Genomic DNA, 19324 nt, shown 5'->3' on the forward strand with positions numbered 1-19324 from the left:
GCAAAAAAAAACTATCCCTTCTAATTTACAATTTATTTATAAAATATGGAAGTGTATTTTCAATGCTCGATATGCACTCGTTATGGGAAAGCACCCTAATCCTCACTTTAACTGACCTTGCTTTTTTATTAAATATAATATTTTTTACGCGAAGCACCTCTTTAATTAGAAATGTCCGTCTGAGGGTAAAACATAATTCACCATCTGCTATTAAAGATAGACGGTTTTAATTTTTGAGAATATACCATATACCTTTAAGCATCCAATATGTGATTTACTTATTCCATCAGCCTGTCGGAAATACCCTGCAAGGCATTTAATTTAAAATGTAAAAATTTTATTTATCAAATTATAAAGTAGATAGACGATCACGACTGATTTTTTCTAGAGAAGATTTTCCTGATAGATGAATATCTACTCTCTACCTTATTTAGTCGGTTAGTCTGTCTGTAACCCTCCAGATGACATCAATTTCTGAAGGGAAATGTTCCTTTTCTTCTATTGAAAATAGAAGTCTAGCCTATAGTCCTTAAAATAAAGTAAAAGGATCTCAGTGTGTGTGTGTCTGTCTGTACTAAAAGATCTCTATAAACGCAGAATCGATATGGTTCTCCTTTACAAATAAGCATCCATTATATAATCTACCTGGTCTGTCAGTCTATTGGTAATGCTCTGATTGTCATTTGATTGATAGAAAGATGAATTTTTCCCTGGTAAAAATTTACAGGGTGATGAGCATCTACTCTGCATCTCAATTGGCCCGTCAGTCTGTCTGCAAAAATATGTTTTTCCACTTTTTTTTATGAAGGTTAAGATCTCAATAACTACTGAAGCAATTGGGTTCTCTATTTTAGGTAAGCTTTAAATAGGTCCCATGATGGTATTAGGCTATTTAATTTTCAGATGGTTTTGAGCTATTTTTTCTTGCCTGTTTCTGCCTCTTTTAATTGAGAGCACCTGGATGCTAGGTACACATCCGCTAGTTTAAAATATTCTTATGCATTTAGAATAGAAAGAGATAAATATATTAACTTACACATAAAGATTACTTCAAGTTCAACTACCTACGTTAGAATTTCTGTCCGGCTGATTTTAGTTATTTATTTTATAATAAAAGCCTTTGATACCATGAACGTATTAACATTCTGCCTTAGCGCTTTCTTGTTTTTAAAAAAAAACTCTCTCTAACTTGCTTTTTCTTCCATTTTCTTTTGATTTCTTAATTTAATCTTCAAATACGTATTTATAATAAAGCCATTTTCATTCTTTCAAAAATGCAATTTAAATTACGGAATTTATTTTCCAATATATATTTTTATATAACCGTCAGGAAAGGGTTAAAATGTTTTTAATTTTTGTTTCAAAATTTGGACACATTAGGGAGGGGCGCTAGAATCAACTCATTTTAAAACTAAGTTTTCTTAAATTTACTATATTATGAATTTAAATTTTCTTTTTTAAGAATAGTAATAAAATACTTCAATATTATGTAAATAGCAAGATGAAATAAAAAAAAATAATTTATTCTTAATAAAGTAAAATATTGGGTTTTATTGTTCTGGGCAATGAGAGTTTATTATGGATTATTGGAGCACTATGAGTTTTAAACATTTATTCTTTGGAAAACTTGAGCTTGTTTATAGACATTTATTTCCTATATAGATCTGACATGGATCTTGAAGCAATAGTGCAGGCCCTTTTGTAAATGTTAAAAATTGGAAAAATCTATTAAATAAAAGTAATCGCAAATATACTTAGTAAATAAATGTTGTTTAACCCATTAACTAGAAAAAAATATGCGGTTCACTATAGATTAAGTTCAAATGCATTTCGTGAAACTACCCCTTTGAGTAGGTTAAATAGTGTGAATGGGGAAAGGATAGATTATTATTTTTTTTTTTGGGGGGGGGCAATATATCTGATATACTACCCCCCCCCCCCCCCCCAAGACACACACACAAAACTACTTGATAGATGTCCAGGACAAATACAAGCTTCTCTTAAATTGTAGCTCTAGTGAAATTAATATTAAACAGAAAAACCCGAATTTCTTTTCTAGTGGCGATTTCTCTTCGATTAGAGGTGGTTTCCTCCCCAAAACCTTCCAAGGACCAATGAAAGCTACCCAGAGAAAAAACGTATCGGATCAGCGGGTAGCGAGAGTCTTAGGTACAGATAAAACATGAGAACAACCATGAACATTTTAATACATCAAATGTAATAAATAATGATGTTTAACTCAGACAACTACCTAGCCACGTTCTTGGGGACCTTTTTCGTCTGCTAGCAAATTGCTTTCTTCTCTTTAGTAGTGAAGCGACTTGGCTGTGTTAATATTCCTGATTCTATTGGCTGTTATTTCCAAATACCAAATTGAAAGTCGGCATATGGGTCCACGGGTGTGGGGACGTACAGTTATTTAACCCCATCCCCCACAAATTACTCTAATATAATTTTTACTCACCTTAGCACGGTATAAAAATTAACATAAAAAAGAATAGGTTGGTAATAAGAATGAATTTCCTGAATTTGACAGTTTTATTGTTGTAGAAGGTCATACAGAACAAAAACGCGGGAATTTTCTGATACAGAAAATGCTTCTTTCTATTTCAAATAATGATCTATAAATAATTTACCCTTGAGAAAAATTAACGGCAGGAATATTTCTCGCTATATAAATAGATGTATTATTATTCCTACTGGACGAAGGAACTGTCCAATAAATGAGGTCCATATTAGCATCCTTAATTAACGACAAATTTTCCACTGCTAATATATCCACGTATTCTATATCCTATCTTGTAAGGTCATCAACCCTTAATATGATCCCTTTCGATCTTAATTTACTTTATTTAATAACATTGCATTGGCTATTAAAAGTACATATAATTCATGGCTTATTTAATAAATGTATAGATGTATAACCCAGACAATTACCTGGTTCTACTAGAGGTGTGGATCTTTTTCGTCTGCTAGCAAACTGCTTTCTGCTCTTTTAAAGGACTTATCTGTATATTTCCGTCGCCATGGCCTGATATTCAAAGACCCAATTGAAAGTCGGCACGCACAGATTACCCCAAACCGTGAACATATCGTTTTAAACCCCTGTCCCTCTAATATCTTACTTTATAGCTTATTTTACCTATTCACTTTGACAGGGTCGCAACCATTGTACATGATTGCACTTGATACGTTCAATATTCAAATTAATTCATTTTTAATGAATGACAATTTTAAAATTAAAATATCATTATGTTCCTGAATACATTATCGTCTAAACGTTTCTCAATCTCTCGTGATGTTCTAAAAAAGAATTGGATCATGGAAAGAAAACGAAGTAGTGGGTTTTTGTCGTATTTTCACAGTAGCTGTTCTCCTATTTCTACCCCCTGCGGGGTGCTCTAGCCCAGCGGGATAATCATCAACATTTACCTAACCTAAAATAACCTATCGAAAGCTACTGAGAAAATACGACGAAACTTTGTTTTCTTTCCATGATCCAAAATAATAATTCATACCTAGGTAATAATCATAAAATTTGGTAAAAAATAAATTAAACACAAGGATGACAACATCCATAAAAGCGAAGCGCTGAAACGGTAGGACAAACGGACATTAACACTTGAATAGTGTCAAAACTGAATAATCAGAATATAAATGTATGAGAGTTGATGCAAAATTGTAAGTAAATTTGTTGAAAAACTGCTTGATACAGAATAATGTTTATGGACATACTTACATTTATAGGGCTTACTTATAGAGTTGCTTCGCTTATAATATTGTACTTTGTTGTCCCAGGAATCAATATACAAAAAATCAGATCAATCGGATAATTAGATCATATAAAAATTTGTTGTTAAAAAGTTTTAAAAAATCAACATGTGTAATGGACGTACGGACATTTTGGTAATGATTATAGAGTTGCTACGCTTTCTAAATCGTACCTAACTACTGCAGGAATCACCATGCAAAGTTTGAAATCGATAGGACAATTCTAACATGTTAAATTAACGAAAAAAGCTATCCGTTACGGACGGACGGACCCTAATTATAGAAAAGCTTCGCTTTTAATAATATTTCTTTTTGACCTAAAATATAAATATGTATGTCTGTCATAAAACAAGACTGATTAATATTAGGATGAAATAAGGATGGCAACATCCATAGGGAGCAAAGTACAAACAAAAATCGTGGATGGACAATGACATTTGGACAAAGTAAGAGGAAATGTTCAGTGGTCATAAATCAAAATTAATGTGTAACAAATTGAAAGATCACGAAACCTTTCATAGATATTTTATAAACTTGTAATAGTAGCATGACTAAAAGATCAACTGTTAAAGTATATCAAATACTGGGTGCTTCTTGGAATAGGGAATCTTCACAAAAAAAAATGAAGTCTTCCATCATGAATAGCAGCAGAGAAATTCAGGATTCTCCCAAAGCGTAACAGTCGGACATATCGAATTACAGAGTATCTTCGCTACTAAAACCTACGTCAACCCAGGGCTAAAGACCTTTTTGGACAAATGGACTGTAATAAAATAAAATGTGGTCTACTGTACAAAAGAATTTATCATATTTATACAAAATTACATTTATAATAATTTTGAAAGTAAAAATTGTTAACACAACAAAATAGTTTTCAACTTGTCTACAATCTAACATTCTTATTGGCAATTTATTCCCGTTTCAGTACACTAATAGCTTATCCCCTAGCCTGTGTATTTACTGAAATCTTAAGCTTCAGACATACATACAGATAGAAAACATCGTTCTACTTTGTATTATAGATAGAGGATAACAGATTACTGACCTTTTGGATAAATGATTAGAGATGAAATGAATATCATAAGGGCTGAGTAGGTCTAGAGCGTGCAGAGCCATGTCTTCTTGGTCAGTAAATGCAGTCTAAATATAATAGATTATTATCTATTCTTGGTCAGTAAATGCATTCTAAATGTATTAGATTTTTATCTACAGCATGCAGAGCCATGTCTTCTAGGTCAAACAATACAGTCTAAATATAATAGATTATTGTCTAGAGCGTGCAGAGCCATGTTTTCTTGGTCAGTGAATGCAGTATAAATATAATAGATTATCATCTAGAGCGTACAGAGCCATGTCTTCTTGGTCAGTGAATGCAGTATAAATATAATAGATTATTATCTACGGCGTGCAGAGCCATGTCTTCTTGGTCAGTGAATGCAGTCTAAATATAATAGATTTTTATCTATTCTTGGTCAGTATATGCAGTCTAAATATAATAGATTATCATCTAGTGCTTGCAGAGCCATTTCTTCTTGATCAGTGAATGCAGTCTAAATATAACAGATTATTATCTATAGCATGCAGAGCCATGTTTTCTTAGTCAGTGAATGCAGTCTAAATATAATAGATTATTATCTAGAGCATGCAGAGCCATGTCTTCTTGGTCAGTGAATGTAGTCTAAATGTTAACCACTTTATGAGAAAGAGAGCGCTTAACAATTAACATTTCAGTAAAATTTTATCCTCAATACATTCTTGATAATTAGCCTCCCCCCTCCCCGCCCAATACCACATTACATCTAACTGAAACCTATTAGTATTTACCTATCTAATAAGTTTATAAGTTTAATATGAATCAGATCTGGATATTTCTACTAAATAAAAACTATTTTACTAAACCCCTTTTGATAGTCTAGACGGAAACTTTGGGCAAAAACTTTTTATGCTACGTTAGGCTTAGGTAAAGAATAACCTTTCAATAAATGTTGCAAGCAGATTTTAAATGTAGTCTCAAGCAATCCTTATAAAACAATTACATGATGTCCGAGTCTGTGATTCTTTCCCCTATGTTTTCGCTAGCCGCTGAACCCTATGGTTCTTCTTGTAGATTCTCATAGGTAGTGGATGGGACCCCCCCCCACCCCCCCACCCCCAACACAAGAAACCCTAGAGGCCTATAGGGGCGTAGCCGCTAGTTAGTACAAAATTTATGAAAATTAAAATGAAACTTACATCCATGTCGATAACAATCTCTTCATACTTCTTTCTTTTTAATGACCTACAAATAAATTTTGTTAATAACATAGTTATGTAAAATAAAATATTAAACTAATTTTTATTTAGCCTAAAACCATCCCGGACCTATTTAAAAGGAGAACTTAATCAGTTTGTGTTATATGATTACTGCTTTCTTTTTCTATATTTCAACACTTAACTAGCGGCGGCGCTCCTAGCATCTAGGAGCTATTTATTCGAAGTAGTAAGGAAAGTAGCAGGAAAATAGCCTGAAACCAAACTAAGATATAAGAATTAAACAGCCTATGCCCTATAGCCATCAAGGGGCCTAAGCTTCCGTAAAATAAGGAACTCAATCGGTTCAGTGGTCATCCAAATCTTAAGCTACAAACAAAAACATTACTTCTTTGTATAATTGATAGGTTTTTTTCCGTGATCAAAACTTAATAAAGAAAACTTACTTTTTCTTTTCTGATTGCACATTAAATATTGGTTTTCCATACTCTTCAATTTTCACCTGAATAAACAATAGGTAATAAAGTAAATAATGAAATACTACAGAACATTGTTAGCACCGTGGGACCGAAGACCCGGTCTAACAACACTGGTTTCAATATTACAATTCAATTTGTGGAAAATTGTCTGTAATACGATTCTATACATGATTTTTTTGTGTGGCTGAAAACCGGTTTTAATCCAGCAGATATCAATCGGTTTCGAAGCAACTTTATTAAAAATTCACCTTGACGTCAATAACTGGCGCTCCACCAGCCCCTAGATCTTCTTCAAGAACATCATGCAGACTGTCAACCTTAAATATAATTCAACTTGATTAATTTATACCTAGTCGTTGTATAAATTCTATTTTGAAGATTTTTTTGAAATGTGGTTATTGTTTTCTCGTATCCATTCGAATCCGGTGGATAGGAACCGGTTCTCATCCATACGAAAAAACTATGGCTAGCATCGTATTATATCCAGCTTTCTACGAATATAAAAATGTACAATCATAAGATTAAAACCAGTTTTTTAGCCCGTGCCTTCGGCACCTTGGGGCTAAACAAATGGTTTTAATCTTATAATTGTACATTTTATATCCGCGGAAAGCTGTTTATAATACGATGCGAGAAATAACTATTAAAGAATTGAGAATTAATTGTTTATTACACTAGTCTCCAAAGTTTTATAAAACGTCTTCTTATTCGTTAGCTTAACAAATTTGGTGGTTTATTCAGTTGAGTGTTCAGACGTTTAAACCACTAATTTTACGAAATAAGTAGGTAATTTTGTCTATCAACATAGGGGGTGTACATTGATTCTTCAGCCATTGTATATGCCATTTTGTCCCTGCAATATTGTTTATAAACAAACTTACCCCAGAAATGATACCAACAATATTGTTGTCGTCTTCCGCTAAATATTCTTCTTTCACACCAGTTGACGTGTTTGGCTGCTAAAAATAATATTTGTCCTTGTTTATTGGCCTATTTTGACAGAAAATACAATATTCATATGATAAGAGATCGCTGGGTGAGGTAATAATAATATTCAATATTTTTTTCTTTTTATGCCTAATGTCCGAGATGGGGATTAAGAAATATTTATTTTTTAGCAAAAAACAATCATTAAATAAAAGCAATCTGAAATTGAAACAATAAGTAAATAATGTTTTTATTCAGTATGGTTTCAAAACCGATTAATTTTCACTGGATTATAACCGGTTCTCACTCAGCCATAATACAAAAATCATGTATACCATATAGACAATATTCTACGAATAATAAAATAAAAATCACAAAACTGTCTTCAATCTAATGATTTTCATTTTAATATCTACGGAAAGCTGCCTATCATACGATATAAATAACTATTACATCCCCTTTAAACTTCAACTTTATTACGTTTAACAAGGAAAATCAATTGCCTGTAGTATTTCAAGTTTAACAGTATGGATTCCAGATTCCACCTTAATTGTTCCAGAATCAGGACCCTGGCAATAATTTCATTTATTTTTACAGATGACAAGAGCTAAGATATTTTCCATCTTTAAGTTTAAGGGTGTTTTTTCTCTAATTGCCCATCAAGAACTGACCCCCTCCTCCTTTCCCTCCCCCCAATATATATATTTTTCAAATTGAAATTAAGTTGGAGATATTTTTTTTCGTAATAGTAACACTACCTAACCCGGCTGGACCTATATATACCTTCAGTGCCAAAACTTGCGTCGTAGCAGTGTCCAATAAAACGGTATCTAATCTAAATGACTAATAAACAAAAGATCCCACCCCACCCATATTTTCAAATTACTTTATGTGTCAGTGCTTAACTAGACACCAGTAAAGGATACGCCAGGTTAAAACTTTAAATTTTATCAAGAGGTGCATTACTTTAAATAAAAAATTCACTGTTATCTAAAAAATGAATATAATCCTGTAGAGAATTTGGTAAGACATCAACCATTTCAAATTCAGCATTCTCAATGTCAATAATGGCGTTCAAAGTAGAATCTTTGGCGGATAGGTTTGTTTGCAAGTCAATTTGGTTTGTGTCTAAATATTAAGCAATTTTAAAATAAAATGATGCATTTTTACTGTTATACCTATTCAAAAAGTACTCTTCAATTTGAGCTCAAAAGGTACCTAGGAGTATTTTCAGAAAAAAAAAACAATTAAGCCACATGAATTATTGGCAAGACAGAAATAGATCATGGAGACTTAAGCAAAAAATTGTTGTTTTCCTTGGATAGAAAATACAAGTTTATCTCTGATACTCCACTAAAAGATAAAAAAATTAAAGAAGATAAATTTAAAATTGCAATCCTTGTGTTGGAGTTTCTATTTTGTCTTGAGTATCATTTTCAGTGTCAACTTCCATTTCACTTGATGAGTCATTGCTTGTCCTTTCCTTATTATCGTCTTTGTCTGTACGGTTGTCAGTTGCTTCATTATCTTTCATGTCAGTAGAGTTATTCGCTGCTTCAGTATTATTTTCTTCTAATGCCTTGGATTTATTGTCTTTAATTAATGTTTCATCATTCTCAGATTGACTAGATTCAGAGTTTGTATCTTTATTATTTTCAGAGTTATCTTGACTATTTACACTTTGGCTGTCTGAAGCTGCTGTGAATTCATCTTCTATTTCTGTTGGGTCATTAGTGTCATCTGACTTTTCTTTAACTTCCTAAAATTTAATTATGATTAGTTTCATGAAACTTTTGCCTTTAAAATGAAAAGAGCAACTGTTCCTTCATTTATAGAAATCCAAGAATATAATTACAAATATTTGTAAGCCCCCAAAAAAACAGCTGATAAATGCCATAGCTCATACTCATACTCTTTGGTGGGTGACCTCTGTTTTTCGGTCCTTGGTGATTATCTCTTTAGCTATTCGAGAGATTTTAAATAATAAATATTCACAAATACATAAGTAAATAGGTATTTAAGATAAAGACATTTAACAGTAAAAGTCACATACAATGACAAATTTAATTGGAGGTTTTTACAAGCAATAGAATATCTGAGAAATGGGTAATGGTATGCTTCATGGATTTTAAAAATAAACACAATACCTAGGTACTGTTTTATGTCTAAATTTGCAACGGATTTATATAATATACATTATGAAATGAAGTTGTCATTGAGTTATAGATAAGCCTAAAAAATAAAAATTAAAAACCTCTAATATAACGTTTGTCAAGTTTTCTTCATCTTTCAAGTTTTCTTCAGTTTCACTAGTATTATTAATAACATCTTCACTAACAATTTTATTATTGTCACTACTGGATTGTTCTTGATTAGGCTCCATATCTAAGATTAGTTCTTCTGTTTCATTTGTTTCTATAGAATCAGCTGATGTACTCGAACATTTTTCTTCAACTAAATTGGCGGATTTTTCATTATTTTCAATAACATCACTAACTTTGTTTGCAGATACGTTATCATTTTCTTGCTCGTTCATTCTGAAAATATAGAAAAAATCTGAGATATGTACATACATTAACTATAAAGTCATTGTTTCAATGATAAATAAAGCTACTTAATGATTCAAAATGTCCGTCTGTCAATCAATTTATGAGGAACGAGGTTGTCTCAATGACTGTAAATGTTAAATATTTTTTTTTGTGGTGATTCCCAAGACTGTTGAATACAGCATTTACTCAGCCTATCAAACTTACTTGGTCTGTCTGTCCATCCAATGCAATAGGTGAGCTATGATTGAGTTTATTCGACTGGAATTAAAGATAGTTAGAAGACTTTTTTTCATATAAAAATGCGAACCAGTCATAAAAATATGTTAGAATGAAGTTTTTCTATTAAACGGTTAAATCCTTTGAAAGATAAGTAAATGAGTGTATGCTTATTTTTGAAACTAGTTGGGTAACTAACGGTTTAATACATTAATTAGGTACATATAATATAAATGTAAAAATGGAGTATTTTTATTTCATAAATGATTTTCTTGTTTTTTCTCTAGCAGCTCTTTCAATTTCAAACTGTCTGACATCTGCCCGTTCTAAAAACATTTGTTTCTCCACATAGCCTTCCTTTCCCTTGTTGAAGGTGGTCAACTCCTCCTGTTAAATTAAAATTTAGATTCCTTATGCATTACTAAAGGCCTCTAGGGACACTTGATAAAAGGGAAAGTGGAATTTCAATTTTCATTTTAAAAAAGAAAAAAATTTTTTTTTAGTGGCGAATTTTCTTCGGAGGAGGGGAGGAACCTTTCTTTAAAATCTTAAAATTAGTTATTAATCTTCCATGGCTAAAAGTTAAAAAGGAGAAACAAATCAGTCCAACGGTCTTGGACTACAGTACACACAGACACATAGAAAAATGGACAGATAGACAGACATCATGTTACTTTTACATAAGGTTTTGTAAATATTTTGAACTTGTCTTACATGTTTTATTGGCAGCAGTGGCAGTGGCGACGGCCACCACTACGGCTTTAAATCATGTGAAATGATACAAAAAAAAAACATTTTTAGATTTCTAGTACCAGCAACTACCGGCTACAACCGTTTGAAAACGTTTTGGAACAGCAAATAGTATTATGTCGAGATAGGTTTCGTGATGATTTGCATTGAAAATAGCCCAAAAAATAGCTAAACAACTGAGCCGCCAGCTGTTGGCCGTTATTTGTTTTTGTTCGATTTAGGGAAAATACACCTACCAAGGATTACAGATCGAAATTCGAATTCGAAGTGCCATTTATACATTGATTACGAGATGATTGCATTAACCCCCCCCCCCCCTCTTAATGTACATCCCAAATGATTATACGCAAAATTACCCCTTCTGTAGATTTTAATTAGTTGTTGAAACGTTAAGAAACTCAACTAAATAAACAAACCAATCACAGTCCCAAAAGTTGTTAAGCAAACGAATAAGAAAACGTTATTATAAAACTTTGGGGACTAGTGTAATAAAAAGCCCAATGTCCCCTATCTCCCTGCTTATTAACAGAACCGTGATCAAGGTGTAAAACACTAAAAAAATCAATTTAAAGAATTTAAATCCTGCCTTGATGCCCGTTTCTTGTACAAACTGATTCCAATCCAACTTGGATTTATCTAGGCATCCCATCTTTGCTTTCTTCCCTAAAATAAAATATATTTTTTGAGAATTGTTAATTTATCAGAGAAACATAAAATTATCTTATAGTTCTTAGATTGATAAAGTAAAACGGTGCTTTTCTAAATAGTGCCTGTTAAGCAAAGCACTAGGTATAAGAATCCGGAATCCGCGAGAATCCGCCTTTTTTTTGGCGGATTCTTGTAAGAATCCGAATCCGGTCCAAAAATTTGACGGATTGCCATCTCTAATTATCATCACATAAATTTTGTCTTAATAATAATGAAATGTTTACCTATGCTACCAACAACACTTGCAAGTCCACCCACTTTTCTTTTTGCACCCTCACCACCACTCTGGTGCTCCTCCTCGGTACTAGGATCAATTTTATTTTACAATTATAAAATAAAGTTTGTAGGTACCTAGCTTTTATTTCGTGATTTTTATATTCTTTTCCAAATCTAAAACAGGTTGCGTTGCCTACTTATCTGTCTGCAACTGCATTGAAAGATTTCATTAGCTGTGAAAACTTAATGGCTGTTATTAACAGTGGGAGATTCTTTAAAACCCGTTTTAATTATTTTGAGGAGTGGTGTCAAATAGAAATTAGCTTTATAAAAAATCCCACCCCTTTCTTAAAGAAAAATATTTGTTTTTTTTGGAACTTTCCCTAAAATTGAAAGTGTCTGGGTCAATCGATCGTAAAATATGCCTGGTAGAAGAAGATTCCAAAAACTTTTTTGCCTCTTTAGAATTTGCATCCACTTCTTTAGTCACCTTCACAATTTCACCAGCAAAATCATAAACTTTTGTCACAGCTATTTTATCACCTGCAGCAACTTTAGCTTCATCACTTTTAACATCAACAGAATCATTATCACTTGGTTTGCTTTCAGTTTTGGAAGAATTGTCATCATCAAAAAGTGAACCAAAACGAGATTTCGGTTTTGATGATGATGTTGCCGTATTTGTGTTGGTGGTTGAGGATGAACTTTTTTCTTCTGAAGGCAAAGGTGTAGGGTCAAATAAGGAGCCAAATCTAAAAGAAAAATGATTTCGAGATTTAGGTAATACAATCACATGGTTAGGAATTAGATATTTAATATGCTCATTCATAAATAATACTTATTATATAAAGTAGTACGGGTTTCGGTCTGAAGCCAATTTTTTTATAATGATTGACTCGACTGACTTTTGTAAGGAAGCTTGACATAGGTAGGTTCCGGGATGGTTTAAGGCTATTTCATTAATAAATATAAGCCTTTAGGACAGTTCTAGGCTAATTTTCTGCGCCCCTCGATGCTAGGCGAAGAGCAGCTAGACATCTTATTAAATAAATATCTATATACCTATTTATTTATACCTAAGTATTTCCGAAATATTTTTTAGGTGAAGAGAAAAAAATATGAAAAACAAAAACCATAATTCTCACCTTGAAGATGGTTTCGTCGAAGATGCAGGATTACTTGAGGAGGATTTATTTTCACTGGGTGTATTGGTATCTATTTTAATAGCTTCAACAGTTTTAGGTTTAGTCACAGCTGTTTTACTTTTATCAACATCAGATTTAAATGCCGACCAAAGGGAGTCAATTCTTTCTGCTTCACTCTTATCATTCAATTCTTTTTGAACTTCATTATCAAATTTTTTCCAGTCCTCGGCAGTTGAATTGTCGGCTGGGGTGCGGGAAAATGTGCTGCTTCCTCCAGCCTTTTTTCTCTCCTTCTTTTTCTTACTCTAAAATACCGTAAAATGAGATTATTGTCAATACGACTCAAATATAAAATTGTTATACTGATTTTGATGAAAAAAAGACATAGGTATTTAGAAGTTTCATATGTTTATAACAGAAATTAAATCTCAAAATCAACAAATTTAAGTTTGATCATAACTGTGAATATTTTCACAGAACATTAACAAATACTGGGTCAACTTGAAATTTAAATGTATCTCTTTCAACTATCTATTGTAATGATTTTAGATGTACAAGTATAAATGTATAACCGATAAAACTACATGGTTTCAGTGGAGGGGACCTTTTGCGTTTACTAGAAAATTGCTATTTGCTCCTTTGTACCTAGTGACTTGACTGTGTTAATATTTCCGACACTATTGGCTGATTGAAGGACCCAATTGAAAGTCGACACAGGGTCCCCACACCATGAACATACAGTTGTTTAACCCATGCTACCTCAATTCTTTTACTTAGTAAACTTACAGGTTTCTTATCCGAATCTTCTCCGTGAATGGCTTTCTCATCATCTCCACTTGCCTCCTCCTCACTAGCGTCGTGTCCTTCTCCCTGACAAATAAAAATAGAAAATTTAGTGTGTGAAACTTGAAAGATTTTGATATTTGATTTTAATAAAATGTTAGGTAAGCTTAACACTTGTCGTTTTTAATAAGAATACAGTTAATATATTATATATATAAGCCTATTTTTAGCAACGCAACAGTCTCTAGAGGATTTTCTAGGACAGAATCGGTCCAAACATAAACTTAGAAGCAACCAACCCAAAAATAAATGATTTTTTTCTTTAAAGCAGTAAGTATGATATCATTTTAGAACTGTAGTTAGTGAGATCATAATCCCTCCCCAAACCAGTAGGTAGTAAATTTTCACATAAAGAAATTTTACGGTATTTTTCACCATTTGAATTTAATTTTATTTGGCTAACATACATTCTACTTATTGATATTATACATAATGTAATATAATTCTTTTTATATGATCAAATAAAACACCTCTGGAACAAAATCCGAGTCGTCTGTATCACTTCCAAACTCTTCTTGGTCAAACATTTTCAATTTTTAAAGCTATGATATATAAATAGGTATTAGTTTTAAGAATATATTTAATCAATATTACATGGATCTTATATTAACAGATTATCATGTACTTCAATGAAGTGAAACTCGTGTAGCTGGCTAAAATAATGATACCCCTCCCCTTCTTAATGTTAAGATTAATACTTTCCTGTTTGGAAACTTAAAAGAACTATAAAACACAATCAAAATAAAATATTGATTTTAAGCTAGTCTCAAAGATTTAAAATTATTATTTGTAAAAATAAACTTAATCATCTTTAATAAAAATATTAACACAATTAAATTAATCAATATACACACCTAAGCACTTAAATAATACAAAACTTCAATATTTTATGAAAATATAAAAATTCAAATAAATTTGTATTGAAGCCGACTCTTAACTAATGTTTACATTATTGATTGATAGCAGCGGCATTTTGCGCTAATCTTCTTCTTTGAACATTAATAAAAACATTTTTGAAGTTTTATATCTAAAAGTCATCTTATTTAGGATAGAATACTTTTGTGTGACAGATACACTCTTCAAGGGAAACAAAAGACGACCCTTGACAGAAAATAGCGACGCCATATTTGAAGAAAATCGATAATTTTGCAGCTGTAAATTCGCAAAACGACGACATTTTGGCATATTATTTTTAATTTTTTTTATTTTTTTACATAAAAAAGGAATTTTTAGCTCAAAATTTTTCATTCATGTAAATTTTAATATTATTTTATATCATGTCATAAAAATATTTTTTCTGTATTTACAATAAAATAGGAAGAAAATAAAAGGAAATTTTATCAATATTTTTTTTTTTTTATAAATGAAGAAACCATTTAGAATTATATCAAAAGGATTTGAATGTTCGAATTCAGGTTAGAAATGTCTAAAATGTGCTATATTGTATATCAAAATTTGGTATTTGTTATGCAATATGGTGGAATTTCAAAAAATACATTAAACGTGTCTCTAGGAGCATTTTGGCAAGCGGCCCAGGTCGTTCGGAATAAAACGTGGAAAGACAAGGATAAAAAGTCGATATGAGAAGTCTAAAGTGACACAGTTTGAGAGATCTTAAGCGAATTATGTGAAAAAATTCGCTCGTAGTATTGAATAAAAAGTAAAAGGGCTGATATAGAAAGCCTGGAGAGTTAGCAGACAGAAAAAATTAAATTAACCTTAGTTGTCAGCTACGGCCGTTAGATGGCAGTAGAGAGACGTAATATAGAGGGAGTACCTCTTGCGGCGTATTCGTGCATTATAAATGATATACAGGCTATATGAAGCGGCAGGGGCCGACAATGATGTACAGGCACGTTTATATACTCTTAACTGAGTGGTAGTAGAGGAGGACTCTACGTATGGCAGTACAGGCCAGATAAGTTTCTCAATTGCGGTAGGCAGATTGTGAGACGGAACGGTACAAGTTTAGATTAAAACCACGAGGGGTGGTTGTTGTCAAGCTGAGCGCGAAAGCAAGTAGTCATACACACACACACGCACACACACACTTACACTCGGACTACAGGGGCCGAGAGAAAGCTCGCTGTTTTACTTCATTCTTTATCTGACCATTGAACGAACAACATCTAAATACAAAAGTGAAAGAATAAAGAATAAAGGATAGTTGAAACATAGATTTATGCTACAAAGTCGCTTGTGATATTAATCGTTTAAGTTTTTTCTAAAAATTTATTTTTTGTAGCATTAGTTTCGCAATCCTTTATGAAACGATAATATTAATTGTATATGTAAAGTGAATTAATCTTTTTAAATGAGAAAGTAGATTTAAGTTTCGAGAATGGTTTTTTATAAGGATAAAATATTTCAGTTTAGATAGTGGTATGTAAATCAGAATTACCTAAGATTCAAAATTAAGCACGTTTTCGTAAAAAATCGACAAACGAACGTTTCAATTGTACGAATAAGCGTTCAACTGTGAATTTTTATCGAAAATTTTCTATCGAAAATGTGCTTATTTAAGATTGATGAACGAAAATTTGTTAAACGATTCGAATGAAGCACATAAGACAAAGAACTTATTCTGTTCCTATAAATCCTTTAAATTTACCATTCTCGAAACTTCTGGGTTACTTTAGATGGAACAGATTTACTCGTTCCGAGTCTTTCCGCGTTTTATTTCGATCGAGCTTCGGACAATATGACAAAATTGAGTAGGTACACGTTCCAAACGGATTTTTCTGGAATTCAAGCTATGAAATAATAATGTGAGGTTTTCATTGAAGTATTTAAAACGAAAAAGAAAATTGGTATTTGTTATGCAATATGGTGGAATTTCAAAAAATACATTAAACGTGTCTCTAGGAGCATTTTGGCAAGCGGCCCAGGTCGTTCGGAATAAAACGTGGAAAGACAAGGATAAAAAGTCGATATGAGAAGTCTAAAGTGACACAGTTTGAGAGATCTTAAGCGAATTATGTGAAAAAATTCGCTCGTAGTATTGAATAAAAAGTAAAAGGGCTGATATAGAAAGCCTGGAGAGTTAGCAGACAGAAAAAATTAAATTAACCTTAGTTGTCAGCTACGGCCGTTAGATGGCAGTAGAGAGACGTAATATAGAGGGAGTACCTCTTGCGGCGTATTCGTGCATTATAAATGATATACAGGCTATATGAAGCGGCAGGGGCCGACAATGATGTACAGGCACGTTTATATACTCTTAACTGAGTGGTAGTAGAGGAGGACTCTACGTATGGCAGTACAGGCCAGATAAGTTTCTCAATTGCGGTAGGCAGATTGTGAGACGGAACGGTACAAGTTTAGATTAAAACCACGAGGGGTGGTTGTTGTCAAGCTGAGCGCGAAAGCAAGTAGTCATACACACACACACGCACACACACACTTACACTCGGACTACAGGGGCCGAGAGAAAGCTCGCTGTTTTACTTCATTCTTTATCTGACCATTGAACGAACAACATCTAAATACAAAAGTGAAAGAATAAAGAATAAAGGATAGTTGAAACATAGATTTATGCTACAAAGTCGCTTGTGATATTAATCGTTTAAGTTTTTTCTAAAAATTTATTTTTCCCTCCCTCCCACTCCCTTAAATTTTTTCATCAGTATGTTTTAATTTTATAGCATTTTTCTTTATATATATTTTTTCTTTTCATAAATCGTCGGTTTTTTACGCACGTGGTTTTTGATAGGGCAATAATAGATAGTTTTATGATTCAAATTTCAAATTTTATGTTATAAGATTTAATCTAAAAAATTTTTATAGGGGTAAATTTTAATGTCGATTCGATTTATTTCCTTTAAACAATAGTTTCTCATTTATAATGCTTTGTTTAATTTTATATGAGTTCACTCTAGATTTTTTGACTTATATTATATATAATTTTTCAGATTTTTTATCATAAGCCTTTGTTTCTATCTCGTACGGCGCATATTCACACATAAGATGGCCGACGGTGAGGACGAAATGCAGCTGCCACATTTGGGTGACATAGCACAAGAATTGCCGGCATTTGAGGATGAAAACGGTTTCGAACCTGTATCTCCAGGTATTATTTTAATTAACAGATTATTGGCTATTAAGTATAGAGTTTTTCTTGTAATCACGTATCTTGATATAGACCTATGGTTATATACGTTACATCAATGCTTTTTAAAAAAAAAAAAAAAAATTCATTCGACTCGTGCATACACTTGTTTAAGACACAGTAATATATAAATTTACTTTAGCTGAATTACAAATCTGTCGACTACATTCATGGTTTTTTCATTTTGGACATGTTTTGTTTAGTTTTAACCGTTCAAAATAGCCTTTTTGCAATGTATAAATGAAAATCGATAATGGAAATAGCTTTTTAATTTTTAGCAGCGGACGTAGATGATGATCCTGCCGTTGACAGTGACGAAAGTGTCCATGATCAAGAGGATCAGATTGACGCTGCTCATGCGCAGTTCCATGAATCTCAACCAGCTCCTATGATGGATGAAATTGCGGAGGCGGATCGAATGAATGACGGAAACGGAAGAGATCCAGCGGAATTGTTGGCCATGCTAGGTGATGATGCACCAATGGGTGCCAGACCGTTTCGTGCTTCCACACCTCTCATTCCAGCACCTCAATCGTACATTCAACAAGAAAGGGCCAGATATGGTCAACATGATCATGTTAATAGAGTAGCACAGCATCACCCTCAGCATCTACCACAGTGTCGGCCTGGCTCAGTTCATTATCCATCTCAGAATCAGGCAATGAATTTTAGTAACGTTAACATAAATGCAGCACCATACATGGCAGGAGGCGCGGCAGCTAGGCCACAACCGCAGCAAAACGGCGAACGCATACGCCATAGGTCGGAGGAACTACCCAGAGTGCCGACAAAATCAGCTCAGTCTGTCATGCCTCCACGCGGTACATGTCATGACCGAGGATCAGCAGCTGACAGGCCCTTGTCTGTCGATAATTCGGGCCAGGTACCAAACAGTGCTCTTATTGACGTGATTCGCATGCTAGTCAGCGACAGAAATCAGAAAAACCAGCAGAGCACCAGTGCTTCCCAACCATCGACCAGCAATGGTGTTGGCGGTGTCCAGCAACAGCAAGTTCAACAGCAGCAGAGGGCTGGCATGCAAGCGCCTCAAGCAGCCAATTTTCAACAGGCTACGCCGTTTCCCCAAGGTTGGCAGATGGTCGCGTTACCAAGCAGAAGACTTGTCGCAGGCGTGCCTACAAAAACGAAGCCGCCCGGTTTCTGCCTAGTACATTATGCTGTTACGCAACAAACCAGACTGGGAAAAATAACTGAGGTCAATGCGCAGAATTGCCGTGACTCCAGTTATTTGAGGTTGATGCAGAAGACTGGCCTCGATCTATTGTCTGTTCAAAATTATATCGAGGTAACATTATTACAACTATTCGACAAAGAGTATCGTTCACAGTCTTAGTCTTTTCT

The 19324-nt window shown here is 33.2% G+C and overlaps 3 protein-coding genes across 4 annotated transcripts in view; 1 reads left to right on the plus strand and 2 right to left on the minus strand.

The window, feature by feature from the left end:
- LOC145328054 (uncharacterized) overlaps positions 1-9984 on the minus strand; it is a 38329-nt gene extending 28345 nt beyond the window's left edge. The window contains exons 1-11 of the mRNA XM_080171605.1: positions 9682-9984; positions 8826-9186; positions 8436-8555; positions 7931-7995; positions 7382-7459; positions 6749-6817; positions 6468-6523; positions 6004-6049; positions 4817-4911; positions 3259-3303; positions 2524-2604 (exon numbers count right to left, since the gene is read on the minus strand). Coding sequence (XP_080027731.1) covers positions 2524-2604; positions 3259-3303; positions 4817-4911; positions 6004-6049; positions 6468-6523; positions 6749-6817; positions 7382-7459; positions 7931-7995; positions 8436-8555; positions 8826-9186; positions 9682-9963 — 1298 coding nt within the window. The 5' untranslated portion in view covers positions 9964-9984. The remainder of the gene's footprint in view (positions 1-2523; positions 2605-3258; positions 3304-4816; positions 4912-6003; positions 6050-6467; positions 6524-6748; positions 6818-7381; positions 7460-7930; positions 7996-8435; positions 8556-8825; positions 9187-9681) is intronic.
- On the minus strand, positions 9968-14432 carry Yeti (yeti). Of its 2 annotated transcripts, XR_013882316.1 has the most exons (8): positions 14325-14432; positions 13798-13881; positions 13012-13316; positions 12292-12618; positions 11875-11954; positions 11529-11605; positions 10392-10579; positions 9968-10037 (listed from the first exon to the last, which is right to left on the minus strand). XR_013882316.1 is itself a non-coding variant. In XM_080171606.1 (7 exons), exons 1-7 carry the CDS (start codon positions 14379-14381, stop codon positions 10445-10447), a joined length of 1065 nt encoding a protein of 354 aa, XP_080027732.1. In that variant the 5' UTR covers positions 14382-14432; the 3' UTR covers positions 10067-10444. The 2 variants fall into 2 exon arrangements, 1 of the variants encoding a protein (XP_080027732.1); XM_080171606.1 differs by lacking the exon at positions 9968-10037 and having other exon boundaries at positions 10067-10579.
- A 3337-nt stretch (positions 14433-17769) lies between these two features.
- LOC145328443 (uncharacterized) lies at positions 17770-19316 on the plus strand. The gene is made up of 2 exons (XM_080172135.1): positions 17770-17923; positions 18241-19316. The coding sequence occupies exons 1-2, from the start codon at positions 17821-17823 to the stop codon at positions 19314-19316; spliced, it is 1179 nt and encodes a 392-aa protein (XP_080028261.1). The 5' UTR covers positions 17770-17820.
- Positions 19317-19324: the final 8 nt, after the last annotated feature.

The sequence above is a fragment of the Acartia tonsa genome, chromosome 9, assembly GCF_053477335.1.
Source record: "Acartia tonsa isolate MP-2025a chromosome 9, ASM5347733v1, whole genome shotgun sequence".
NCBI classification, from domain to species: domain Eukaryota; kingdom Metazoa; phylum Arthropoda; class Copepoda; order Calanoida; family Acartiidae; genus Acartia; species Acartia tonsa.

What these genes read in the sequence shown, in the direction of transcription:
- Yeti (XM_080171606.1), bottom strand. Translation starts at nt 14,381, where the DNA reads ATGTTTGACCAAGAAGAGTTTGGAAGTGATACAGACGACTCGGATTTT. An exon ending in ACTCGGATTTTGTTCCAGAG is followed by an intron (nt 13,882 to 14,324) that starts GTGTTTTATTTG and finishes TTTATTTGTCAG; the next exon opens with GGAGAAGGACACGACGCTAG. An exon ending in AAGTGTTGTTGGTAGCATAG is followed by an intron (nt 11,606 to 11,874) that starts GTAAACATTTCA and finishes ATTTTATTTTAG; the next exon opens with GGAAGAAAGCAAAGATGGGA.
- LOC145328443 (XM_080172135.1), top strand. Translation starts at nt 17,821, where the DNA reads ATGGCCGACGGTGAGGACGAAATGCAGCTGCCACATTTGGGTGACATA. An exon ending in TTTCGAACCTGTATCTCCAG is followed by an intron (nt 17,924 to 18,240) that starts GTATTATTTTAA and finishes TTTAATTTTTAG; the next exon opens with CAGCGGACGTAGATGATGAT.